This window comes from Pygocentrus nattereri, chromosome 4 (assembly GCF_015220715.1).
Source record: "Pygocentrus nattereri isolate fPygNat1 chromosome 4, fPygNat1.pri, whole genome shotgun sequence".
Classification (NCBI taxonomy): Eukaryota; Metazoa; Chordata; class Actinopteri; order Characiformes; family Serrasalmidae; genus Pygocentrus; species Pygocentrus nattereri.
In genome coordinates, this window is record NC_051214.1 from 35,388,794 (window position 1) to 35,416,497 (window position 27,704).

General features: G+C 40.9%; 1 protein-coding gene and 1 long non-coding RNA gene across 5 annotated transcripts in view; one reads left to right on the forward strand and one right to left on the reverse strand.

Moving 5' to 3' along the window:
* LOC108411484 (MAM domain-containing glycosylphosphatidylinositol anchor protein 2-like) overlaps window positions 1–20,387 on the reverse strand; it is a 241,529-nt gene extending 221,142 nt beyond the window's left edge. For 3 of the 4 annotated variants that reach the window (XM_017683076.2, XM_037537992.1, XM_037537991.1), the window contains exon 1: window positions 19,547–20,386. In XM_017683076.2, the coding sequence (XP_017538565.1) occupies window positions 19,547–19,619 (73 nt within the window). In that variant the 5' untranslated portion in view covers window positions 19,620–20,386. Of the gene's footprint in view, window positions 1–19,546 lie in introns of all 4 variants that reach the window. The other variant, XM_017683068.2, reaches the window with a different exon arrangement.
* Window positions 20,388–20,880: 493 nt separating this feature from the next.
* LOC119263207 overlaps window positions 20,881–27,704 on the forward strand; it is a 31,894-nt gene continuing 25,070 nt past the window's right edge. Inside the window, exons 1-2 of the long non-coding RNA XR_005130186.1 lie at window positions 20,881–21,002; window positions 21,102–21,173. This is a non-coding gene — a long non-coding RNA (uncharacterized LOC119263207). The remainder of the gene's footprint in view (window positions 21,003–21,101; window positions 21,174–27,704) is intronic.

Consider the following 27,704-nt stretch of genomic DNA (forward strand, 5'->3'; position numbering starts at 1 on the left):
TGACAGGAAAGCCTTGGCCGCTGCAGCCACTCCACACACAGTCAGAAACACTGCTATGCAATAGAGCGGCCAATATTACCAAACATGAAGACATTCCCACTGTGCATAATATGAATCATGATGCTTCATACACCAGCAAAACAGTAGCACATTTTAAAAAGCTACCAAAAGTTGCAAGTACAAGTACACATTTACAACTACATCCAATTACACAGAGCCAATATTACACTGTCATTAATTGCTCTTCCAGGATTTGAACTTTCAATCTTTCAACAACAGGGTAAAAAAATGTACTAGAATATGTTTGTAACAGACCTGACTGCCTGATTCTTACTGGATAAAGTGTCTATGATTTCCCCAAATTTCCAGACATCTTGGGTGTTCACCCAAAACCGCTAACAATAACAACACAACACACTGCTGTGTGTATAAATAGATCTTGTTTTTGCATCTCGGGGCAGCACAGGATGGTTCAATTGTGCCCCCAACCATTGCTGATTGATAGTATTATCAATTATGGGCAGTGTTAGCATTTAACAGACAGGGATTGTGGAATTAATAGAATTTCTAAGGATTATGGTACATTCAGGAATGTTCCCTGACTAAAGGTGTGGAGATGTACCCTTGAGGGTTCCACCCCAGTAACAAGAGGGGTACTGCCCCAGTGACAGTTTCATACCTTTACTTCTAAAGGTGTGTACCTTTCCAATTGCAGTCAATATCACAAGAACAAATTTGCACTGAGCATGTTTTCAGTTTGCATATGAAAAAGACTAAGAAGCTGCTCCTAACCCTAACCAGCAGGCCGAGGAGCTTTTCAACCAACATTCTCTGCAGCATTGATATGGTCTGTTAGCTCTTGCTTTAAGTTTAATAAATCATACTTTAACAGCCTATAAATCACAGCTTGCTAAAATAATCTCAGTGCTAATAAGTGCTGCCTCAACAGACAACAAATCAGGGCTGATATAGGAGACGGAGTGCAATGGAATACATTATTTTTGTTCATCTTAAGTCAATGTATGATGTTAAAATCTTCCAAGTTGATTGTCATTAGGATAGATGCAATCTATTACTGATTCCTGATACTATCCCAAATCTGCTCAAGCCTACTGTGAGGGGAATCCAACAGGATTCAAATTCAGCCAATTACAGAAGGCAATTCACTCCACAATTATTACACCAAAGTGCAAAGCAAATAAAAAATCGTACTGGATTGAAATCACAGATCTCATCTGTAATCACTCAGACTGCATAGATAAAGTATTTAGACAGCTACTCTTTTTCTTGAAACATGCAGCTGGTCAGTGTTATTTAACTGTCAATATCTATGATCTGCTCAGAAAAGCCTGTTGTTGTTTAATTCATTGTGATGACTATATCAAATAGACATATCTCCCACCCCATGACATCTCATGCCCACTCACTCTCTGGATCACTCTCTCACTCTCTCTGCTTCTCCTCCCTCACTGAATTAGATCTCACTATACCAAATAGAAGGACACCAGCAGACTTCATTATCAAGGATTATGTGCGAATGGATTACCCAAAACACTACATTATGATGTTTACGGTTGACAATGAAAGTGCAGTAGCGCTGCAGCGTGCTACGCCTGCCTTTCAAGCTAACAATGCTTATTTCACCCCAACCCCACCGTCCCCAAACATAAAATCTACTCTAAAGTCATGAATGATCTTTGAAAGTCACTGCTCTTTATTCTCTCAATGTAAGTGCGCAGGGATCCAGTCCAGACAGGACAAGGACGCTTTGCTAACAGAGCTTTGACCTGTTTTATCTAACTTCATCTTCTCAGAGGACATGTGCATTTGTCTTATGACAGAGAGAAATCTAAACAATAAGGCTGTTTCAGTATTCTCAATACATCACTGCCAGTCTAATGCCTAACCACCAATGGGATGCCAGCTGACTCCAAAATTACAAACTGCATCTTTACAAGAGCAACAACAGCTTGCAATGAATATTCAAACATACACAATGTACAGGGCAGGAGATGCTTTATCCTCAACTAGCAATAGTTGAACTGTTGCATGATGTATCATTTAAAGTTTTAAAGGATGATTGCCAGTCTCAAAAACAGTGAAAATTCTAAGATGTGTCCTTATTGATTTTGGCAGACCCTTTTGTGCTCCATGTGAGAGGGCCTGGAAAGGTGAATTCTGAATGTGCACTTCTAAAACAAGAAATGAACAAACACTTCTGAAGACTTTAGTCATTATATTACACTGTGCTAAACATAATATGTGACTCTCTGAGAAAGGATTGCAGAGCTGTCACAATTCTAGCTCTTTACAGTGCTGGGAGGCATGGGCTGCCTCGAAAATGGCACAGATTCACTCCCACATTAATGATTTTGTGATTAAAGTAGTAATCCAAGAAACAAATTGGGATATAAATTACAAATCACTTTCATTACATTTCCAGTATTAGCCAAAGTACTTTTGCTTTCTTTTCCCAAATCACTTTTCTGTTGAAATTCAAAATGGCTCAGTTTCTCTCTGAGTGCTCCTAGTAGCTTTGATTAAAAATTCACTCATCACATTTTTCAACATTATTGCTTAATTCTCTAAAAATTCATATTTAAGAGACTGGGGATATATTGCCAAGCAAAGCTATGAATGTGTGAGTAAAGCGTCTATGATATAAAAATGACATGTAAAAGCGGTAAATAGTGAGTTTCTGTTTACATTGTCTGTAAGTAATTAAATTAAATTACATTAAAGTAATTAAGTACTTAAATTAAATTAATCTCTACATTGACTTCTTTTTAATTCTTTAAATGCAGTCTCTTTTTGTTTGCTGAAAGACCGAATTATATAACTGTTATATCTAGCGCTGTAGTCCCAAGGGCAAGGCCAGATAAAGATTTTGTTCAGAAAAAAAGGCAAAAAATATTAAAAAGATTCAGTTAGTGACATTAACTTACTGACATTACAGACACATAAAATAATAAAAGTTAAAGATTTACGATTAATGATATCCTATCAACAGATTTGTACACAATGTAATGAGCAGTGAATTTCAGCTCTCAGTAACATTATTATTCTATTAATGTAGGTAATATTTTTGATAAGAAGTTCCATCTTAAATGGTGCCTGAATGTGGCCTGAGAAATCGGAATGTACCTGCTGCACCATTTAAGATGGAAAGTTTCAAAAGACATACATTTTCAACAAAAAGCTAGAAAATAAAAAGCTTTGTGCAGTTTAAACCATCAAAATATTCTACCTACCATTTATGTAGAGCTCTATCTGTAAATATTTGCTACAGTGGGACATTTTGACAAGGTAAAACAATTTGTCAGAGCACAGGTTAGTGCTTACTCTTATATAGAGAGTGATGAGCTACTAAGTTAACAGTTATAAATACAAAAACTGACATAAACGACTACTCACAGTGTTGTACACGTACAACAGGTGACAGAAAAAAGAAAGCTGTGCTTGTTATTACTCATTTTAAATGGATGTTGAAACTTCGGTTTTGTTTGTCTTGCAGCTCCAGCTGCTTCTGTCTATATCCTAGCAACACATCTGCACATGCATAACAGGTGCAACATGAAGAGCGCAGAGTGGAGAGTTTAACACACAGAGCAAGGACTACTTGTTTTATTTATTCTGATTTTTTAATATTAAAAATGTAACTTCCAGTTACCTCAGATGGAGGCATTGGACACCTTAATCAAAGAGGTCAAGACCAAGGCCACTAGTTTATGGTCTTGAGACCAAGACCGCACTTGAGTACTACAACACTACTTATACCTGTGTTTGTGCATGTATCTTGTCAAACTAAATGGAATTTAACTGGCCACAAATTACTATACGGAATTTCCATGCCTTCTACAACTTCAGCCTTTCTTCTATAGCAAGGCTTTAGGAAAATGCCTGATGCACATGAGACAAACAAGGCTCTATTGTAGAAAAAACACTGGAGGATTAGAAGATGTGCCTAATCATTTCCTGAGAAATGCTTTTTAAATAATTCCAAATTTAAAAAATGCCCCTGTCATTTAAGTGTGACCTAAAAGTAGCATACTCAGCACACGACACAGAGGGAGAGGGAAAAACTGACTTAAAAAGAGGGAAGGAATAGGCATGGGTGCAGTTATTTGAGGGAATATGAATGGGTGTGATTGTTTGAGGGAATAGGAATTATTTGAACTTATGGCTATCCAAACTCATCTAGTATTTTTATAAAATATTAAACTCACCTTGTGTCTCGAATCAAGTATTTCAGCAGTGTACTACCCACCATTAGTGCAAGTAGTGTGTACACACTGGAGAGTGAAACCGGATGTGAATGTTCACCATTGTTAGTTTGCTGCCCGTTTTTCCATCCATCCATCATCTTCCGCTTCTCCGGGGTTCGGGTCGCGGGGGCAGCATCCTGAGCAATGAGGCCCAGACCTCCCTTTCCCCAGCCACTTCCACTAGCTCCCTGGGAGGGATTCCGAGGCACTCCCAGGCCAGCTGGGCGATATAGTCACGCCAGCGTGTCCTGGGTCTTCCCCGGGGTCTCCTCCCCGGTGGACTTGCCTGTGACACCTCCCAAGGGAGGCGTCCAGGAGGCATCCTAACCAGATGCCCGAACCACCTCAACTGGCTCCTCTCGACGTGGAGAAGCAGTGGCTCTACTTTGAGTCCCTCCCGGATGACCGAACTTCTCACCCTATCTCTAAGGGAGAGTCCAGCCACCCTGCGGAGGAAGCTGATTTCGGCCGTTTGTATTCGCGATCCCGTTCTTTCGGTCATTACCCAAAGCTCATGACCATAGGTGAGGGTGGGAACGTAGATCGACCAGTAAATCGAGAGCCTTGCCTTATTGCTCAGCTCTTTCTTTACCCCAACAGACCGGTAAAGAGCCCGCATCACTGCTGACCCAGTACCAATCCGTCTGTCAATCTCCCGCTCCCTTGTACCATCACTCGTGAACAAGACCCCGAGATACTTAAACTCCTCCACTTGAGGCAAGAGCTCATCCCCGACACAGAGAGGGCTCTCCTCCCTTTCCCGCATGAGAACCATGGCCTCGGATTTGGAGGTACTGATCCTCATCCCGGCCGCTTCACACTCGGCTGCAAACCGATCCAGTGAAAGCTGAAGTTCACGGCCTGATGTCATCAATAGGACCACATCATCTGCAAACAGCAGCGATGTGACCCTGAGGTCACCAAACCAGACACCCTCCATCCCCTGACTGCGCCTAGAAATTCTATCCATAAAAATTATGAATAGAATCGGTGACAAAGGGCAGCCCTGATGGAGTCCAACTCTCACTGGGAACAAGTCTGACTTACTGCCGGCCATGCGAACCAAACTCCTGCTTTGTTTGTACAGGGCCTGAATGGCTGCCCGTTTTTCTGCTAGGAAATGTTAATACCGGCCACTGTGTCCCGGAGCGTTTCAGTTTGCCAGACAAAATGGGTAAAAATTCCTTTTACATACTGAAGTGAACAATAAGCGAAACACTGCATTATCACACGATTTGATAGTCTAATCAAAACATTACCTTTCACTACTATGCAACCTGAATTAAACTTTGCTTACAAAACTTTGATATTGGTACATGGCTGCTTAAAACATTCCTTTGTGTCTTCACGGCTGTCACCAACTTAATGTCAAACGTATCTAAAGCTTCTTGGCAGCTTAAGATGAGCTTTAAACGTTTTCAGCATAGCAATGACCTGTGTGATTTTTATAGGTTTTGTAGTTTATAAGCTGTGTAGTAAGGAGCAGTGAAAGTCCTATAGGGGTGTAAAGAAGAAACTGGCATGATCAAAGCAGTGGCTCCATTCCATTTTCCACATTGGACTTGGATATGCTGTGGTAGTTTCTCACACTGCTAATCTAAACAGGCAGGTGAAAGACTTGTGTCACTAAATTTTGGCATCACTAGAAGACAACAATATTAGTTGACTAATTTGTATAAAGTGACAGAGTATTTAGTCCTATACTATGTGCCTGTGCATCTATGTCAGAGCTGCAGAAATGAAAGTGTGATCTTATTTTGGCAGTTGACTGACATCATGTGTTGTTATTTCAAATATGAGTGTGTGTGTGTGTGTGTGAGTGTGTGTGTGTGTGTGTACTCTTAACATTCAGCCAATTGAAGAAACTCAAAGTGGTTTTGAACAGTCCTCTGATACTGTCAGCAAACAGTTGGGGTACTTCATGGTAAATGTAAAATCACTAAGAATAATCCATGTTTTACATTTTTAGAGAAAGAGAAGAGGGCAGAGAGCAGGAGATAGTGAGAAAGAATGAGACGGATAGTGAATGATCCTTATTGCCTTTAAATAGGCAATACACAACTGAGGTTATTTCCCTGTTTAGAATTCATCCCATCCATTTTCTAAGCCACTTCTCCATCAGGGTCACTGGGGGGGTGCTGGAGCCTATCCCAGCAGTCTTTGGGCGGAAGGCAGGATACACCCTGGACAGGTCACCAGTCCATCGCAGGGCAGACATACAGACACAGACAGTCACTCACACCTAGGGACAATGTAGCATGTCCAATTGGCCTGACTGCATGTCTTTGGACTGTGGGAGGAAACCGACGCAGACACAGGGAGAACATGCAAACTCCACACAGAGAGGACCCTGGTCGCCCGGCCGGGGAATCGAACCCAGGCCCTCCTTGCTGTGAGGCAACGGCGCTACCCACCACGCCACCATGCAGCCCTTGTTTAGAATTCAGTAAACTTTTAATTTAATGTCAAATTTTCAATCAAATTATTGAAGGCTATTTTTAATAACCTGGCTTGAATACATCATTTACACTGAGATGATTCTGGTTTCACAAATGAATTGCATAAGCAGAGCTTACTGCCTTGAGTCTAAGCTAAGCTCTTACCTTGTAGGAACTGTCCATTGACCATACTGGCATCTTTTTTTGCAGTTGCTTCATTTGATAACATAAGGAAATTTAAGTAGGTAGAATTTACAAAATTCCAAATTTGGCAACATCAGATAAATCTTATAGCTACAGTTTAAAATAAAAGCACAATCCTGCTCTGATCTACTGGTACAGTCCCCAAAGCAGACTTGTTCTTCAGCAAACTTTTTCAACACTCATTATAGACTTCATTTTGGCTTAGTGTTAGCCTGCTGGTTCCAATTAAACTGTGCTTTGTCCCTGCACTGGATCAGACATGTAATGGCCTTGAAGAACTTGGAAGTGCCCATGAATTTAATAACACATGTAATCACACTGTCACATGTTCACTAATGGAGTCTCTTCCATCCCTTATGACCAATCTGCTTATGATCATTTTGATGTGCCAGTTCTATGGACAGTGAAACACATGCACAAAACCCATTAATTTGTGTCTCATCATCTCGCCATGGCCTACATACAGCGAGATGAAACACTGGAGCTCTCTTGCGTGGAAGAAAGCAGTCAGCAGAGCCTGTGCTTGTTGCTGTGTGGCTCCCCGAGCAGAGGCAGAGAGGGGGAAGAAGGGAAGCACGGAAGACAGAATGGAGCAAGAGAGGAAAAGAAAAGATGGTGTTTGCGGCCGTGCCGCCATCTGAGCTGTTTATCATTGACTTTTGAAGCTTCAAGACTACTGAAGGCATCACTGTCAACATGCTTACCTCAGCCCTGTTTCGTTCTTGTCAGAGCCTCTTAAACACTGCTTGCAACAGAGATCAGTATCCCTTTTGAGATGCTTGGGAGAATTTTTTCCTTTGTTTTTCCTCATTCAAGACTCCTCTAACTCTCTCGTGCCATGCTCATGTGGGGCAATGAGGACTCTCGGGTTGCAATCACTTCACATTCTTTTCAGCGATTCCCTGGCATGCATAGTAGAGGGAAGAGGGAAGTTGGGGATGAGAGAAGTGCACCGTGGATGCTGTCACCATGACAACAGACATCACTTCACACAGGAGCAGCACTTGGAATGGATGTGGGCTAGAACAGCACAGCGGAAGGTTAGCGCGAGACTGCCAATGAGCCTCATGCCAAGCACTCGCTCACCCATGGCATCAGCGCAGGACCTTAATTAATGAGAGCCCACCTACACGTCACAGTGCCTTTTAGACTACTTCTCAGATGCCCTAAGATCAACCCTTTAGGCATGCTGGCATGGTGCAGCAACAAAGGATTAATACGTGAACAGTAACAGTGGGGAGAAAAAAAGCACGTGGACTTGTTTGTCATGTAGACAAATGGCATCAAATTAACTAAATGGTTATGTTGTAATAATCCAAATATGGCCGATGGCCAACATTGAAAATGGCTCACTGCACACAATTGACTCTTAGGCCAAAGGAAGCCTGAAATGTCACTGACTCCAACATATGTTCATTTACACGTTAAAAGATCCGTTTGGATGTCGAAGGCTATGGAGCGTCACAGGCAATATATCTCACAACAGTGAAAAGCCAGCATGCAGAGCAACTGCAGAGTAGAACAACCTGATATTTTCTATTGTCAAAGAGGACAATACCTGAGTGTAAAGACATAAACTTCATTTATGAGCATAATTTAATAAAATAAAAAGGGGATATATGATGTGAATCATATTGGTATTAGTTTTTTTATTCATTTTACTCCAGAAGAGCAAACTATTAAGCTATGCTGGGCTACTATGCTAAATATTTTGCATGTTATCCACTTTACTGCACTCTCTGCACTTTAGTCATAATTTCTACTTTTTGTTCATGTATCAGTCATGGTACATTATATGGCCAAACGTATACAGAAACCCATCCTAATTATTCCGTTCTGATTCAGCCACACCTACTGCTAACAGGTAAATAAAGTTAAGCACATATGCAGTTTGCAAGACAAACATTGGCAGGAAAATTGGTCATTGTGAAGAGCTCAGCGACATTAAACTTTGCACTGTCATAGAACACCACCTTTGCCACAAGTCAGTTCTGCCCCGGTCAACGGTAAGTGCTATTATTGTGAATTGGAAGCGTCAATTAGCAACAGCAGCTCAGCAAAGAAGCAGTAGGCCATGCAAACTCACAAAGAGGAGCTGCCAAGTGCTGAAGCATGCATCACATAAAAACTGTGTGTCAGGAGCTTCCCAAACCTACCAAAAACATCTACTAGCATAGACATTACTGAAGACTTTGGGTTCTTATTGATTTCAGTCACTGCCCATTGATCCAATCCAGTGTAGCCGTATAGCCTTCAAGCAAAACAGCAAGTCATACTCTTTCATCTACCAAGAAACCACTGCTATCCATCAAGCAAAGACTGAAGCTATTTTTTATTAGACAGATAAGCATTTATCACAAGCCTTTTCAGTAAACTGAGGCAGCATACAGTCTTCCAGGCTAAAATCCATCCCACAGAACCAGATAACAGGCTCCATAAACCCAAAAATTCATTAATGACCATCTCTCAAACTTAATAGTCTCTCAAACAAATAGTCAGGTAAAAAGCGTTCCAACCAGTTGGAAGCAAAAGATTACTGATCATCCTTTATAATGGCTCTGCTTGTTCCAGCAGACTGCTCAGTATTGTTCAAACACACAAAACAATTTTACTCTCTCTCTCCTTCTCATTACTGTAGGAAATGTGAAGGTCTTGATCCAAGGGAATTGACGAAAGACTCGGGAGGAGGCTCTGAAAAGCAACAAAGGCCGCTTTAGTTTCACCAGTCGAATGCATTTGCATAGCTTAGAAGTCAAGCGACTGAAGCGACTCATGAAAAGATACCCGAGAACTTGCTTTGACTTCAACGGTAACCAGTGGAGGGGAAAAAAGGAATGGTGAGAACTTACAGTACTTTCTTCTCCCCAGTCCATAAGAACCAGAAGATCCTGTTATCTTCAAATAATGCTATGCAATGCAAAGTACAGTGCTTCTCCCAAGATGTAATTATCACAGATTAATCCGGCAGTAAGCCTCTTTCCATGGAGTTGCATGTGATCGCATTCAGAATTATCTAAATGTTTCATATGACTTTAGCAAAGGTCTAACGTGATGCAAATAAAGTTTTGTTTACACTTTGTTGAAACATTCATTATTCTCCTTCATTCCTTATGCAGAAAAAATAACCCTCACAGGATTAATATTTCAAGCAGCGGAAAAAGTGCCATGTTGGTACAAACAAGCATCCTTCCCACCACCTCTGTCTCTCTCTTTCTCTGTCTCTCTCTACAACCAGCCTTCTACATCATTTACACTCTCTTTGGAATTTTTACTTGCAGATTTTATCTGTCATGTCAAGTCAAATCACAGTGACTGAAAATATATTCTAGGGTTAAAAGGTAGGATCACCTGTGAATATATATTCTAGGGTTAAAAGGTAGGATCATCTGTGAAGATTGTAGTTAAGAGGGTTCTATTTACAGAGCATGCATTTTGCTCAACATGACTCATAGTAAATTATTTAACAAACTGTACATATTAGCATTAGAGTTATTAACATATAACCTCATCAAAATGTATGTAGGTAAGGTGGTAAAACTTTCAAATGAACAATTATCATATAATGTCCTCTAAAGTGGAGAATCTTACCTTTTTATGGTAGATGTGGATGCTGAATGGAAAGTGCTGTCTGCATAACTTCATATACTCTTTTTGAGTCACTATTGCATAACCACTGATTTTGCCAAATATGTGTGGTGAGGGTGTGCACCTCAGTCTTCTCTATGATATAGTATAACTGGATCGTGATTTGTAAGGCAACAATAATGGTCATTAGAGCTACAGGGACAAGCAGGGATTTGAATCAACACTTTTCTAAGTACTGGGGGCCAAATAAACTGCTCAAAGAGCTCCATTATTATTACATAATATCTCTATGTAGGCAATTAATTCTAAAATTGGTCCCATGAGGTATGGCACCAAATGGCCAACAAATGTTACTATGATGCAGCAATGTAATTCCTATTAATCACATGCAAGTCATGGGACTGGATACCCTCCAAAAAAGTAACTTTACAGGACAGGGCAAAAATGCATAAAAATGCGCTTTACTTCCAACGTAAGTTAATAGAAAGAGATTTTATTCCAAGCAATTTTGGAGCATTTCTATTGATCATCATGACATTTTCACACAATGTGAAAGACAGCTGCTGAGCTCAAATGATGCAGAAAACTAAAAATCACAAAAAAATTGAGATACATGTTTTTCACTGGACGGCAATGATATTTGTATATCATGCATGCACAAAAAATTTAAGTCAGGATTGTATGTTTATATCGTGTATACAGACCATGGTATTCTGTACATACCAACAGAATCACATAGATCAAAAGCAATACCTTGTTATCTCGCTATTTTCCAGTTCATACTGGAGTAGTCTCTGAGTTTACCACCCACCTTTAAGAAAAACATTTTCACATCCTTAGCTGCCCAGCGAACGTATACAGCCCAGACTTCTCCTACTATTCTCCAGCAAGGAGAGATGATCAAACATGACATGCCAGACAAGCCAGGTTAAAAGTGTTGCTGTCTCTAGTTTCCTATGCGATATTTCCTGGCTTCCTAAGTGAGCCAATTTTTTCCCTAGCCTCCCTAGTGACAGAAAAAAGGGAGATTTAAACATAAAATCACTACTGTTCTAAGCTATTTCCCTGTACATCACTGATAAAATATAGCACCATACCACAGATGATAGATTGAGGCTTTACCATAACTCCACTGTGTAAACACTCTTGTTTTCCTCTTTGGAAATCAATAACCTTAAACAAAGGCTCAGAATCTTTTATGAAGTCAACTGAGTGCCACATAAAGCACCACAGGAAGGACAAACTCATATTCATCAGTCTTAAAGAATGAATGGTGTCTTCAATATTTCGGTAATGCAGACAACTTCCTTCCGAGGTAACATAATAATAAAATAGACTCATTCCTAAAACTACATTTAATTTTTCATTTATTTAACTTCTGAAGGTTTTGAAATCACAATTCAATTTCACCATTTTCCATTCAAATGGAAACTTCAACTGCAAAGCTTTTATAAATTTAATTTTAACTTAATTTCTAACTTGGCTAGATAGTGTTCAATTAACTTAATAACATAGGTTTACATAACTTCCCAGAATGCACAGCTCTTGTTTGTTTGTTTTTTTAGATGTTACAGCTTTATACTCTAGCTAATGTCTCTTGAAAAATCTGAAAATTGTACATCTACATCTTCAGAAATATTAAAGTAATTAAAAACACAAGCATGCCAGCTGAAAACTCAAGCAAACATACTGCTGCTTGGCTCACGTGATGCTTGTTGTCATGGTAACGTCTACACTAAGCGGTACACTATGCATGAGCATCATTTTGGATCAGATTACTTGTAGTGTGCATGCAAACAGATATTTTCCATTGGATAGTTGAGCAGACTGTATATAAACACCTTATAAGCTATAAATGGAATGTATTCAGATTGACAAAAATCTTTGCATGTAAACACAGCCAAGATGAAGCCCAAAAGTATGAACACACTAATATGAACCTGAACTAATCTCTTTTCAACATTTTCTCATTTACTGCTACCACTCCAGAAAGCTATACAGGGCATTACCTCACTCAGCAGGATGCAGAGCGTGCAGCATAACTCACATTTGACTGGATAATTACTTGTTGTGTGCATGCCAATTCTGAGTGGAGGATGTCTTTCGGAACTTAGTCTTTTCATTGTATGCATCACCGTAATGGCATGCAAATTTCAACAGTTTTGTTGCTGTTAAAAACAGACACTTGAGCATCAACCCGTTAACCTATAACTGCAGAGATTGAGTTTAATGAATGGATGATTGTTCGTAGGCATTTCATCAACTGACATGGGATACATAGCTGTAATTTCCCATCCGTCTGAAAATCCATCTTCCTTAAGAGGAGCAGTCAGACACCAGCTGTGAGTCATTTCTGCACTTAAACCATCTCAGTAACGTGTCTTACTTTTTTAGTAAAGTGAAACAAAGAGCACATTAAACCAACACTAAATGTTGCCCAAAAAACAGTTAGAAAACCACATTCTCATTTTCACATCACTGCTCTAATTGCTACTCCATTCACAACCTCCAACCGCTTTTACATTTTGTCTGTGAGTACAAAATGGATTTGCCAGTGACTGAATCTCCCTATATTCTCTTAGAATCTCTAGTAAATATTATAGAGCTATTCTCTAGTAAAAATTTGTCAAAGTATGTTGAGCAAAGATCTAGTTTCAAGTCATGTTGTAAGATGCTCCCAATCCAACACAAGTTCCAATTATTCCATTCAAACATGCAACTGACTTCAGGGAGGGCTAAATGTTCAGACTGCATTAGTGCTTCCCCTACCATTAAACAGGCCAAGTAGCCCACCGAGGCAAACCCATGTGCTACCTGGCTATCTCCAAATCAGATACAGACATCAGCATGTATCTGGCAGGCTAGCTTCCTATATTTTTATGTAGTATGTGTTATTTAAGTCCTGTGTGGATCCGGTCTTTGAAATGGCAGTATGGCAGAGGTGAGCTGGCTTGTGCAAGAGGAGCCATCTGGCTCTAGTTTTTAGAATCTAGAAGAAGGTATTCATCACAGAATTTTCTTCTTACATAAAGAAAAAGCAATATTTTCTGCAAACTGAAATATTAGTCTGGATTGATATTATGGAAACATGGCATTGTACCCCTGAATACAAGATCTGGACACCTCTCTGGTATTCAAACAGAAGCCAGATAAAACTTACAGAAGCATGTGTTGATTTTTCATTTTAGACCTACCTAAATGTCAAATTGGACCTCTTTTTTATGCCCATGAAGTTGTGTTAATATGGTGAGACATATATGACATGGTCTGAAAATCTCCCACAAAATATGTATATATTATATATGAGTGAGTGCCAGTATATATATATATATATATATATATATATATATATATATATATATACTGGCACTCACACCCAGGGGCAATTTAGCATGTCCAATTGGCCTGACTGCATGTCTTAGGACTGTGGGAGGTAACCAGAGAACCCGGAGGAAACCCACGCAGACACAGGGAGAACATGCAAACTCCACACAGAGAGGTAACCGGGGAATCAACCCCAGGCCCTCTTTGCTGGGGTGACAGCGCTATATATATATATATATATATATATATATATATATATATATATATACATATAGGGCGGCACGGTGGGTAGCGCTATATATAGGGATGGGGGAGTAGCTAAGTAGTGCACTACTTATTGTAGTTGGCTACAAATATTTGTAGCTAGTAGCTCTAGCCGCTACAGTTTTATGAAACGTAGCTAGTAGCTGTAGTGCCTACAAATGTTTCTGTAGCTACAGCGAAAATTTTTGCTATAGGCTTCAATCAATCTGCGCCAAATGAACCACAGAATGTGGTCATTCATTGGGTTGGTGGCTACTGTGCAAATCGGACTGAGCTGCAGACAGTTCGAGCAGACGTGCACACGCTCGCCCCTTACTAGTAGGCTTAACTCAGGGGTCGCAAGAAAAATGTAAAGAAGAGCTGTTTTGTCCTTTCAACAAAAATGAAACCACCTTGGGAGGCACGACATTTTATGTCCGTTTTACCCTCTTGGCTGTAAATATATCTCAGTATATACTGATGTTGTAGTATAGGCTAGAAATATAAATGCAAATGCTTTGCTCTGCTTTAACCTTTAGCTCAGCTGTTCGATTGATGCTTCATCTCAAATCTCTGTCTTTGCTGTTTTGTTATCTGTGTTGCTGTGTTTCCAGCAGTCTGCACGTCAGTCTTCAGCTTTAAAGGTTGGTGAAACCAGCGTCCATTTATGGTGAAAATGTGGCATAACTGTGTGTTATAACAATTTTACAGCGAAGCAGGATTCTGTTATTTTACCTAAAAATCTAGTTTTGCCATGGAGCCACAACAGCAACAGTGGAGAAATTATTCAGGCCTGATTCTCACCCCAAACAGAGCCAGGGTCACTGATTACAATTTTGAGTCTAAAATGTAACTTAAGTTTAACAAGGACTCTGAATGTCATGTCTGTGTATACACTGATCAGGCATAAAACTATGACCACCTCCTTGTTTCTACTCTCATTGTCCATTTTATCAGTTCCACTTACTACATAGGTGCACGTTGTAGTTCTACACAGACTGCAGTCCATCTGTTTCTCTGCATATTTGTTAGCCCCCTTTTACCCTGTTCTTCAGTGCTCAGGACCCCCATGGACCCTCACAGAGCAGGTACTATTTGGGTAGTGGATCATTCTCAGCATTTCAGTAACACTGATGTGATGGTGGTGTGTTCATGTGTGTTGTGCTGGTACAAGTGGATCAGACACAGCAGTGCTGCTGTGCCTACTCACTGTCCACTCTATAGATGTAAAGCCAGATATGATAGCTCATGTCTTGCTGAACAGTATGAGCTGATCATCCTCTAGTCCTTCATCAATGGTCACAGGTCGCTGCCCACATTTCTGGTTGGTGGACTATTCTCAGTCCAGCAGTGACACTGAGGTGTTTAAAAACTCCAGCAGCACTGCTGTGTCTGATCCACTCGTACCAGCACAACACACCACCACCACGTCAGTGTTACTGCAGTGCTGAGAATGATCCACCACCCAAATAGTACCTGCTCTCCATGGGAATCCTGACCACTGAAGAACAGGGTAAAATGGAGCTAACAAAGTATACATAGAAAAAGACGGACTACAGTTTGTAACTGTAGAACTACAAAGTGTATAGTGTATACAGTAAGTGGAGCTAATAAATGGACAATTAGCATAGAAACAAGGACATATTGTTATGACTGATTGGTGTATCATGCTGAAATGTTTAAATTGGAGCAGTTTTATTTCAACAGTTGACAGCGTTTTGCACAAAATTCTCTGGTTTGTATTCATTTATTTTTGTTGATTTTCGTTAGTAAAAACCTGGAAAGATTGACTGCCTTTAGTCTTAATTTTTGTTGGATACCACGCCTTTGGCTGTTTGGTTGTTTGATTGTTGGTCACACTTTTTGGTGATCTTTTTGTATATTTGCAGCTTTTCAGTTGTGTATTTCTTTCATGTTTCTTTCATGTGTTCATTCTGTCAGTTAGGCTTGTTTGGTGCGTCAGGTGGAGATTCACATTCTGACAATCGTGCTTTGAAAGTAGCTAAAAAGTAGCATATTACTTTTCGAAAAGTAGCTAAAATATAGCCACAATTTTATCTGAAAACGTAGATAAATTTTAGCTAGCTATACATTTTGGGAAAGTAGCTACATATATACACTGCTCAAAAAAATAAAGGGAACACTCAAATAACACATCCTAGATCTGAATGAATGAAATATTCTCATCGTATACTTTGTTCTGTACAAAGTTGAATGTGCTGACAACAAAATCACACAAAAATCAATGGAAATCAAATTTATTAACCAACGGAGCCCTGGATTTGGAGTCACACACAAAATTAAAGTGGAAAAACACACTACAGGCTGATCCAACTTTGATGTAATGTCCTTAAAACAAGTCAAAATGAGGCTCAGTGTTGTTTGTGGCCTCCACATGCCTGTATGACCTCCCTACAATGCCTGGGCATGCTACTGATGAGGTGGCGGATGGTCTCCTGAGGGATCTCCTCCCAGACCTGGACTAAAGCATCCGCCAACTGGACAGTCTGTTGTGCAATGTGGCGTTGGTGGATGGAGCGAGACATGATGTCCCAGATGTGCTCAATCGGATTCAGGTCTGGGGAACGGGCGGGCCAGTCCATAGCTTCAATGCCTTCATCTTGCAGGAACTGCTGACACACTCCAGCCACATGAGGTCTAGCATTGTCCTGCATTAGGAGGAACCCAGGGAAAACCGCACCAGCATATGATCTCACAAGCGGTCTGAGGATCTCATCTCGGTACCTAATGGCAGTCAGGCTACCTCTGGCGAGCACATGAAAGATGCCACCCCAAAGAAATGCCACCCCACACCATTACTGACCCATTGCACAGGTGAAGAGCACAGGGCACCAGTGGCGAATTTGCCCATCCTGGTGTTCTCTGGCAAATGCCAAGCGTTCTGCACGGTGTTGGGCTGTGAGCACAACCCCCATCTGTGGACGTCGGGCCCTCATACCATCCTCATGGAGTCGGTTTCCAACCGTTTGTGCAGACACATGCCCATTTGTGGCCTGCTGGAGGTCATTTTGCAGGGTTCTGGCAGCGCTCCTCCTGTTCCTCCTTGCACAAAGGTGGAGGTAGCGTTCCTGCTGCTGGGTTGTTGCCCTCCTACAGCCTCCTCCACGTCTCCTGGTGTAGTGGCCTGTCTCCTGGTAGCGCCTCCAGCCTCTGGACACTACGCTGACAGACACAGCAAACCTTCTTGCCACAGCTCGCATTGATGTGCCATCCTGGATGAGCTGCACTACCTGAGCCACTTGTGTGGGTTGTAGAGTCCGTCTCATGCTACCACGAGTGTGAAAGCACCACCCACATTCAAAAGTGACCAAAACATCAGCCAGAAAGCATCAGTCAGTACTGAGAAGTGGTCTGTGGTCCCCACCTGCAGAACCACTCCTTTATTGAGTGTGTCTTGCTAATTGCCAATAATTTCCACCTGTTGTCTTTTCCATTTGCACAACAGCTGTGAAATTGATTGTCAATCAGTGTTGCTTCCTACGTGGACAGTTTGATTTCACAGAAGTTTGATTTACTTGGAGCTATATTGTGTTGTTTAAGTGTTCCCTTTATTTTTTTGAGCAGTGGATATATATATATATATATATATATATACATATATATATATATATATATATATATATATATATAATCCTTTGCTTATAAATTAACTGGCTATAAATTTACCTCTCACCAAACAACTGCAATTCTTAGTGTGTTACAGTGTGTTTGTTGCATTTTCAAAATACTTTTGCACACATACTGGTGATGACACAGTTAGTTAATAATAATATAGTATACCACCCAAAAACAAACAAGTAAACAAATGGAGCAATGCCATATGAGTAGCCTGACGTAGAGTGAAAGGTAGGTATGAACTTAGATTTTCCATTAAAACTTGCTGAATCAATGAACAGTTGGATTTTTTTTTTCTTGTACGCTTCTTGTAACTTATTTACATTTGGGTTAGTTTGATGACGATGATTCCCAGATTCATCAAGGTACTATAACGAACACAATATCATTGGTAGCTCAAGTACATATTTGTTTAACAGGTCCAGTTTCACCTTAACAGCAAGCGACTGTGTATTTTGTTGTGTTTGTTACACTCCTTTGTCTTGTCCTTTTATAGTCTGTAGATAGTATAATATAGTAGTATAATAGTATAACATGTTGCACCTGGTGGAATGCTATTTCATGTCATTATATGCTGCTGCATGGATGGGATGACAGTAAGGTTCTTCATAGTTCTTGACTAGATATAGTAGATGTCTCCTGACTCGAATTTTTACCAGCAGAGCCAACTCTCCATTCACGTTTGAATGCACTGGTGGTGCAACATGAATAGCACTTGGCTAAAATGAATAGTCAGCTATCATAGTGTGTCACATGATGTCTCAAATGGAGTGATGTCTCATCTGGAGTGATCATAAGAGACATACTGTGCATAGTATGAGTGATACATATGATATAATAATGACTGAGGCAAAACCTAATATCAAGATATATCAATATCATATCATATCAAGATTAAAGCCCATCATAATAGGGGCAATAATCACAAGTACTAAAATACTGAAGTAGCCATCTGATACATACTGACATACCATAGTTATCAGGCCTTGTTAATGTCCCTCTTAAAAATGGATATTTAACCAAAGTACATCTTTATTCATCTTTGCACATGCTCGAGCCTAAAGTGCTCTCTCTCTCTCTCTCGGTTCAGCAGAACCTCTGCTACTTGAATGAAGCACGCTCCATGCCTGCCGCACTACATGTGAATTGGGACCATGGATACCTCAAGCCTTTCTCACTCCTACCAGTTCTGAGTGTGACCCCGACGCTGACCAAACCTCCCATGCTTTTTGCTCGCCGCCCCGAGCAACAACAGCCCAGAGCAAACAATGCTCAGATGTTTTCCCCTGTGACATTTGCACATTATGATTCACAGCCATGCAAGGCTCAGCCTCACACTGAAGGTAGACTCACACACTAGCAGAATGCCACTAGTTGCATTCGTCCATGTGATGTGGACTGGAGGGAGGGAGGGAAGGAGGGCCAGTACACTTGGCTTGCCCATTACTCTTGAATACCACTATTAATGGGCGCCTCCTCAGCCTTTCAAAGAAACTTAGCACTAAAAACGGCGAGAAACTGCCTGCTTCTGTGTCAGCAACGAGGAAGCATTCCCTTATGATTCTTACTGACAAACTGTCAGTAAGCGATGGCCATACTTTGGCGTTCATTATCTGTTTTACATTAGGATGTCGATCACAACGTGTGGAACCTTCTCCATTGCTTTAGTGACCTATTCGCTCTTGTGAATGAAAAAAAAAACACGACCCAGAGAGAGCCCAAAGGCCATCTAACCACTGATTGGACGCATGCAGGAAAACAGCAGCGCCCGAGCTGCTAATACACTATTTTTTTGTTGGGTGTTTTATTTCCCACAAGGTCATCACGATGCTGCTGGCCGCACTGACTCACCGTACACTCCCTGGCAGTAAACGCCTTCCAGCATGAGCGCGATGAGCCCCAACAGACTGATAATTCCATCCATCCTTACGTGGATCTCGACATATCTAGTTCAGAAGCGAGCAGTCCGGAGAGGCGTGAACGGCGGTCAGCGCGCGCACGGATCACGCCGTAGTCCCGCGCGCATTCATTCAGCGAGGCTGCGAGGATGAAGCGGTGGGATTGGACCAAAACATATAGATGCCTTTGCTCTCCTCTCTCTCCTCTCACTCTCTCTCTCAGCTCAAAGTCAGAAGAATCAGTCAGTCAAGCGTTGCAAGTGCACGCTGGCGTCACGGAGCCGCGGCGACCCGTCTCTTCAACGCCGAGTGCAGCTCGCGCGGACAGCGGCGAGCCTCGCGCACGCCTCTCCGCCGCTGTACCCCTTCAGTCCCCTCAGACGAGGCGCCCACGCTCGCGCTCTCCCCCTCGCGATTAAGCTCCGGCTTCAGGGCCGCGGCCGTAAACTTTGTGCCGCCGCGCGCCGCTCGCGCCCGTTGCTCCTCGCGCTCGTCTCACGGCCGCATCCCAACAGCGACGAGATCCCAGCTCGGGCGCGAGGAATGCGCGTGCACTCGGCAGCGCCGCGACTCCCATACAAGCTCACCGCAACAAAAAGGAAAATGAATACTAATAGTAAGAACGATGAAAAAAAAACTGAACCAGCGCACGCGGAGTGGACAAACAGCTCCGTCCAGCTCTCTGTCTTTCGCAGGCTAGCGACGCGGACAGGCTGCTCGGACTGCCGATCCGTCCGGTTGCGCAATACGCGCTATGGAAACGCAGCCGGTGCTTCGCTACGTCAGGCAGTGCGTGACTTGCAGCTCTCATCTGTATGGAAGCCTGCACTCACATAGACACACACACACGCGCACGCAAACACGCACGTACGCGCATACACACACACACACACACACACACACACACACACACACACACACACACACACACACATATATATATATATATATATATATATATATATATACGCACGCACACACGCGCGCGCGGCGCAGCTGCTCCACCGGGGTAACACTGCACCAGTATACAGCCCATAAAGGCAAATCACATCACCATGGGCTTCATCTCTTCTTTTATGACTGCTGCTGACTGAAGGCCTCCGTCTCGAGCTCACCTCCTAAAGGGAGTTTGGGGCTTCATTCAGAACATTCAGAGTGCACGCGGGTGTGATAGCAAAGCATGAGAGCGGGGCAGAGACCATGAGCAACATGATGGATGTAAAAGCAACATACAGACGTGCATAGGGGAACAGCAGGACCAGATAATGACGCACGAGTAGTTGATCTATTTTTAAAAAAGTATCCCCACTTTTCCCACTGACGGTCCAGTGCTTCAAATCATCCTACTGGCGTAGAATCTAATCGAGTTCAGTGCATGGAGAGTGTACCGTATCCCGATCTTGCAGCAGGTGAGTATGTTCCCTTAGGCTACGTCTCAGAACAAGGCAATACAATAAAGGTTCTCGATGTAGGTTTTATATGATTAATGTTTCTTCTCTTATTATTAGGACAGGCACGTTCTGAGAGCAGGACAAGGCAGTAAAACAACGCCCCCTATTGACGTGCGCGCAGTTAAAAAGGTGAGAGCTGAATCAAGTTTGAGAGCAGGTCAGGAGTTCTGGTGATTAATATTTGTTGCATTTTTATTTATTTTATTTTTTTTTGCATGAGTAAATTATCAGCAGTGGCGAATTATTAATAAGAAAATAAATAACAAAAAAACAAAACAACAATGAACATTCTAGACTATCACTGTAGGCCTGACCCAGGTTCCTCCTCCTCATCACATCATCACCATTATCATTGTCACTTATGCTGTGTTCAAAAGTATCCAGACACCCGATTACAATTTGTAAATTAAGCTGCTTTAAGGTGCATAATCTCATAGAAAAGCTTTGCCAAATGTTCCAACAGCTGCATATGAGCCTAAGGTCACAGCACCCAATGCCGAACATCAGCTAGTGGATATACACCCCCCCCCACCCCCACCACTGGACAGTGGAGCAATGGAACTATATTCTCTGGAATAATGGAGTTCCACTGAACACCAATAGGATGAGCTGGAGTGGTGTTTGTGATCCAGAACTAATCATCCAACATCAGTACCTGACCTCACTAATGCCCTAGTTGCTAAATCAATCAGATCCTCACAGTAATGTACCAATATCCAGTGTAAAGCCTTCCCAGAAGAATAGAGGCTGCCAATGCAGCAAATAGACACACAAAATCCTGGAGAAAAATGAGTAGAAGCCTACAAACTTTTGGTAATGCAGTACATGTACATCTTTATAGACTACAGGACATTTAGGAATAATATTTATGGTAGTAAAGTGTTTACTTTGGCTAGTTCTGTAGAATAGAGGATAAGAGATGTTTCTAAGTGATGTAAACATGCATTTTGTTTAATACTTTTTTCTTTCTCTTTCTTGATCTGTGTTCACATCACAATAGGCCAGTGAGGAAATGTGAATGTGCATGCACATGTGTGAGTGTGTGCTACTGCACTTGTTTGAGAGTTAAACTCCCATCTGTCTGATGCTGATCATTCGCTCTTTGTTTGTCCTTTACAGTAATCCATCCCATATAGACAGAAGCAGCCCTGTGTGAGGGAGGATCACAGTTAAAGCTCCATCTGTCTAACACAGATTATCTTCTCCTATCGTTCCCTCTCACTGCTTTCACACCATCAGCCAAAGACATTAAATACCTGGCACGACTGTGTCTGTTCAGCCCTCTCAGATTACACCCCACTATCATTAAACTGAGCAAATACCAGGAACTGGAAGAACTGTGATCATGTGACAGGACATTTTCTTAATGAAATCAAGGTTAATCGCAAATTACCCTCTTAAATACAAAGGTTTATAAACAGTTTTCATTGGGTGGACACTCTTTAAGCTTTAAAAAGCATCTTCACACTCATTTATCTCTATTGCAAAAATAGTTCTTCAAGGAGAACTTTTGGAAGTGGGTCTTCCATGACATGGCAACAAAGAACCCATTATTTTTAATAATGGATCCTGAAATTATCCCAATTTGAAGAAAAGGGATTCAAACGTCATTCAGTCATTCAGACTGGTTCGATTTGAAACACTCTATTTTAGATTCACGATACTTCACACTGGAGGAATTTTCACACTACTTGTCAGAGACTACCCTTTCATTTATTCAATTTCCAGTCCAAACAGTCATTCAGTACAAGTTATTTATTTTTCAGCATCAGGAAAAAGAGCAGAAAGCATATTTTAGAAGCCTCAGTAAAGAAATGTGTTTTTTTCCAGTCTGTGTCCACTCCTTCATTTCAGCTTTCATTCTTTTCAAGAGAAATCTACAGGGATATTTTTCACACTTCCAAAGTTCAGTCTTAGGCCCAATCCCAGGGTTAGGGTGTCCCATTTTTTTGTTGAGATAGAGGGGTAGGGTGAAGAGTTAGGGCTACATGGCCCTCCAAACAGAGGTTTTTCAGAGGCACACTCCGAACAGTGTTATGAAAAAAAAAATAAAAACAAGCAAGATGGCTGCACAAGCAACCAAAGAAACCCACAAATGTATTTTCTCTGTTAAAAATTATGATAACCATTGTATTATCTTGGGTTAATGTCGTTTCAATGTATTATGGTCATTTTCTTAATAATAAACATAAAAATTGCTAACAGCATTCTAATGTCAGATTATTTATTTTTATTTGATGGTCCCATTTCGTAGGGCAAGATTTCAACCACTGCCCCTTGTAACTCAGTTCCAAGGGGTTAGGGTGACACTCGAAAATAAGGGGTAGGGGTAAAAAAGAAGAAATGGGATTGGGCCTTAGAAGTTGGTTGCAGTTTCTCAGGGGTGGTGCAATAGGGACGGGGTGGGCATTAAGATGATTTTAAGAGCCTGTAACTGAGACAGACAGGATCTCTAAAAATGAGTAGAACATTAGGTATTTAGAAGACTAACAGTTTCCTTTTCTTTTCTTGTTTCCAGCTAAATGTAAGCATCCAGAGAGCTGATGTATTGCATGTAAATGTTAGTTAATTATGAAGCCTCAGGCTATGGTTTAAAATAGCCAGATGACTATTAGTTAGGTTGCCAAGCTAGGCTTAAATTACATTTAAACTATAAAAGGTAGCCATTAGCACATTTCTTATAGAGGATATCACGATGCAGTATCAGTCTTACGTCAAGTAATGCATTTCACTGTATGCAGAGTTTTCCATGCATGTCTGCACAGTGTTGTGCTGATGGGGCCCAGTGTGATATCTTTTCTTGGGGCTCAAAATCTCTGGTGGTGCTCCTGCATTTTCTGTCTATAACGACCTAAGTCATCCCTATTATAAATCTAGACTCATCAATTCATAAAGTTTTACTCTATATCTCAGTCTGGTTTCAATGTTCTACTGCAATCATTGTCCTTTTTTGTCTATTTTCTTTTATCAGTAATGATAAAACCAATAAACTTAACCAATAGTGTTAAGTTGTCTTCTCACAGTGGAAGGACGGATGCAAAGCAAGGCCCAATCCCATTTCTCATTTTTACCCCACCTTGAAACTGAGTTACAAAGGGTAGTGGTTGAAATCTTCCACCTATGAAATGGGACAACCCTTCAAGAACCAGAAACATTACCAGTTGCTGTCAGCGACTTTTACATAAACGGACGAGACAAGGGTTTCCAGCCGTTTCTAATAGGCTGCCTTCAGCTGTGGTGATCTCACTCGTATGTCACATGACAGGACAGGTGAATCATATTTAAAAAAATAATCAGGATGTGTCTTCCTGCTTTGTCTCCATACTATAGCAATAATGGCATATCGCACTGACATTTGCCATTTATCCGAAGGAGACTGAAAAGCATGGGTGCTTACGATTCATTCACAACTTTAGTTTTAGGCATCAATCAATCAAATGAGTCACCAAATAAAAAAGAGCACAAACAAAAAACTACATCACTTCATTAACAGCTGCTAGCGCTGCTCTGTAGGCGACCCTGCCAGTCTGCAGTGACAGCAGAGGAGGGGAAAATTCAGCTCCTCACTGCTTAAATACATTTAGGGCATCATACGCCTTCAAAGAGGGGGATCACAATTATTTATTATCACCACCAAGAATTCTTCAGTGATATGAAGCTGAACTTAGCTTTCTAACTTCATGATCGAATTTTCCTGTTCCACCTTAAATGGTGCAGCAACCTCAGGTATCAGAACGTAAATAGAACAGGAAATTTCGCTAGGTAGCGACCGAGACATCAGTGTATTACAGCAATTTTTATGCATGTTATGAAGGAAATGACCATAAAACGCTACTACAATGGTTGTCTTACAATACAGTAGCTTTTAAACAGAGAAAATGCTTACATGTATGTGTCTCTTTGGTCGCTTGTGCAGTCATCTTTCCGAATTTTCTCATAAAACGTTTGTAGTGTGCCTTTGAAAAATCTCAGTATGAAGGGCCATGTAGCCCTAAGTGTTAGGGGCAAGGGGTGAAATGGGATTGGGCCCAAGAGTGGAGCTTATTTTCTCCTGTCTCCAAAAGATGAAATGTACTCTTCATCTGACAGTGACAGGTTCTGATGGACTATCAGGTCTTGCATGGTTGTTAAGAGTCCCAATTTCTCTGTCTTTTAGGCAGAAACTTGATTGCATTATATCTATTCTCCTCAGAAATTTCTCCCGAAACACTGAAAGTTCTTACTTTACCATCTTGACTGCAAATTAAATAAACAAAAGGGTGATATTTGTCTTTTGCACAGTTCTGTACAAAACTCAGTGCTCAAAACTCACTGGTTGAAAAATGTAGTGGAACCCTCCTTTAAGTATGAATATGTAAGCGAAGTGCATTTTCAAAGATGTGAATGCTTCCTAAGACACTGCTTTGAATATATCTCTGTAAAATGAATATTAGTAGTTGTATGGCTTGTGCACCCATGGGACTTCTCTAATTCCATGGAGAGGTCTCACTGCGTTCAATTGTTTTCCAACCCATCAGAGCTACAGTTATGAACATTAGCCTGCCTGGCTTTCAGTGGTAAGCTTCTTGTTGCTCCATTGCTATTGTCAAAATCACTGCTCAAAAGTGGCATTTGAGGGGAATGATTACTTTGAACTTCTATCTGTTCAAAAAGAGAGTCTTTGTTCACTCTCACTGGGGAGCTGTTCAGATTGGAATGACACGGTCTCAACGCACACACTCGAAGCACTTTGATAGTTCCAACCCTCTGCAATTACCTTTTCTCCTGTGGTGAGTTTTTTGGGTTTGGGGTATTCTTTATGGGCAGTTCTGAGGCTACAACAAAAGAAATCACTAGAAAAGGCTATGCCGAGGTAAATGTTTTACATTTTCAAACAATTGCAAACAATTACAGACAATTTGTAATGAGTCCACTAGCCAAACATAATTTATTCCAGAGAACAGGAGGGCAGCCACTAACATCCTGCTGGCTCTTAGCAAGTGCCACTCAATTGGGCTTCTGAACGCTGACATGTTCAGAAGTCAAATGAACTTAATCATGGTATACAGATGCCACTGCTGTGAACCGCTCTGGTCATTTGTCTTATTCTTTTGTCCTTAGAGACGCAGAATAAATGTGTGTGGTGCTTTTCAGCTGTCTGTAGGCAGTACCTCCACATGCATTTCTCATGAGAAACTGTCATTTGTAGCTGTCTTTATACAAATCAGACAAGGTCAGGAAGGTTAGAAATGTCTGTCATTTTCTCTGAAATGTTCACTCAGACATTTTCCATTTCCCAGACAGAGGCCTTTTAACTAAATCCTAAATTCATGCCTAAGGCTTCACTAGAAATATTCTAATGTTACTGAGGTGAAAATAGGCACAGCACTATATCACAATGAAGGGATGTGGCCCATGGCTGCAAAAACGACAACTAAAGAAAAGTAGCTGGTTGGGGAAATATGTCTAGTCCGAGTTATAATCGGTTCCATGAAGAAACTGTAAATGAACCAGTGAACTGTGGAATGAGGCGATAGATTTTAATCAAGTTAAAGGTTCCTGGGAGCTTTTTTCGGAAGGCTTTTTGGAAAGCTTGCGGTGAAGCTAGAAAAACACAATTAATAGCCACAATGCTGTCATGTGATTCCTCCAAGAAATGAATATATAGACCATCATGAAGGTGACAAAAAAGCCTGTCAGCTTATCACAAGCAGAGACTCCACTTCCTCTGCCTGGTGGTTTAGCTCGTGCACGGTTAAAAACTCACTTGGAGGTGATACCTTTTGAGTTTGAATTGCAGCTGGAAACTTTGTGTTTTTGAAGATGTGACCCTGTTAGTGTAATCACATCTCACTGAAAGAAGTGGAGAAGTTCTGTTGAAAGTGCTAAAACTTTTCAAAACCAAATTTGTCTTAGTAAGTAGAACATATTTATAATTTCAGTTTGATAAAAAGTTATTATTGTACCTGTGTTGTATACAACATGAGTTGTATTGTGAAAAAAAAAATTCAAGTGTTATTTCATGATATTGAAATAAGATTAAAAACCTATACAGAAAATGTTTATGTAATTACATATTAAGCATTATGCATTATGACTGGAATTTGATAAAAGGCTGTTGCTGTGCATACAGTCTTGTTTTGCAGAAAAAAAAATCCATGTTTTTGTAATTTCTTGGCAGTGAGAAGAGATAGATACACTATTTACAGAATATATAAACATTTAAAAATAAAGTAGAGATAATAGAGTAAAATATACTGTACAAAAATACAAAGTAATTGCATGAATATTATGCAGGAGACAAAGTGGTGCCTAAACCCTGGAGTAAATGAACTACTGACTATAGACCAGCAATACATGTTAAAACTGTACAGGTCAACTTTAACAATTTGACAGTTGTGAATGCATAAACAAACAGACAAATAAACTGTCACACATTCACCGGACTCTCAAGATAGCATGGACTTAATTTCCCAGAATCCACAGAAGATCACTTGACAGGGCAACGTCCTTCTGACTCAGAAACCTTGACGGACTCCATTACTCACGATACTATGGGGGATCACATGACTACTGACGGTCTCTCGTACTCCTATCAGCACTCACGTTACCCAGAGTACTAATTGTTTGCACCTGTGTCTATTGTCATATGACAAGGACAGAATAGTTTATAAGCCCGAG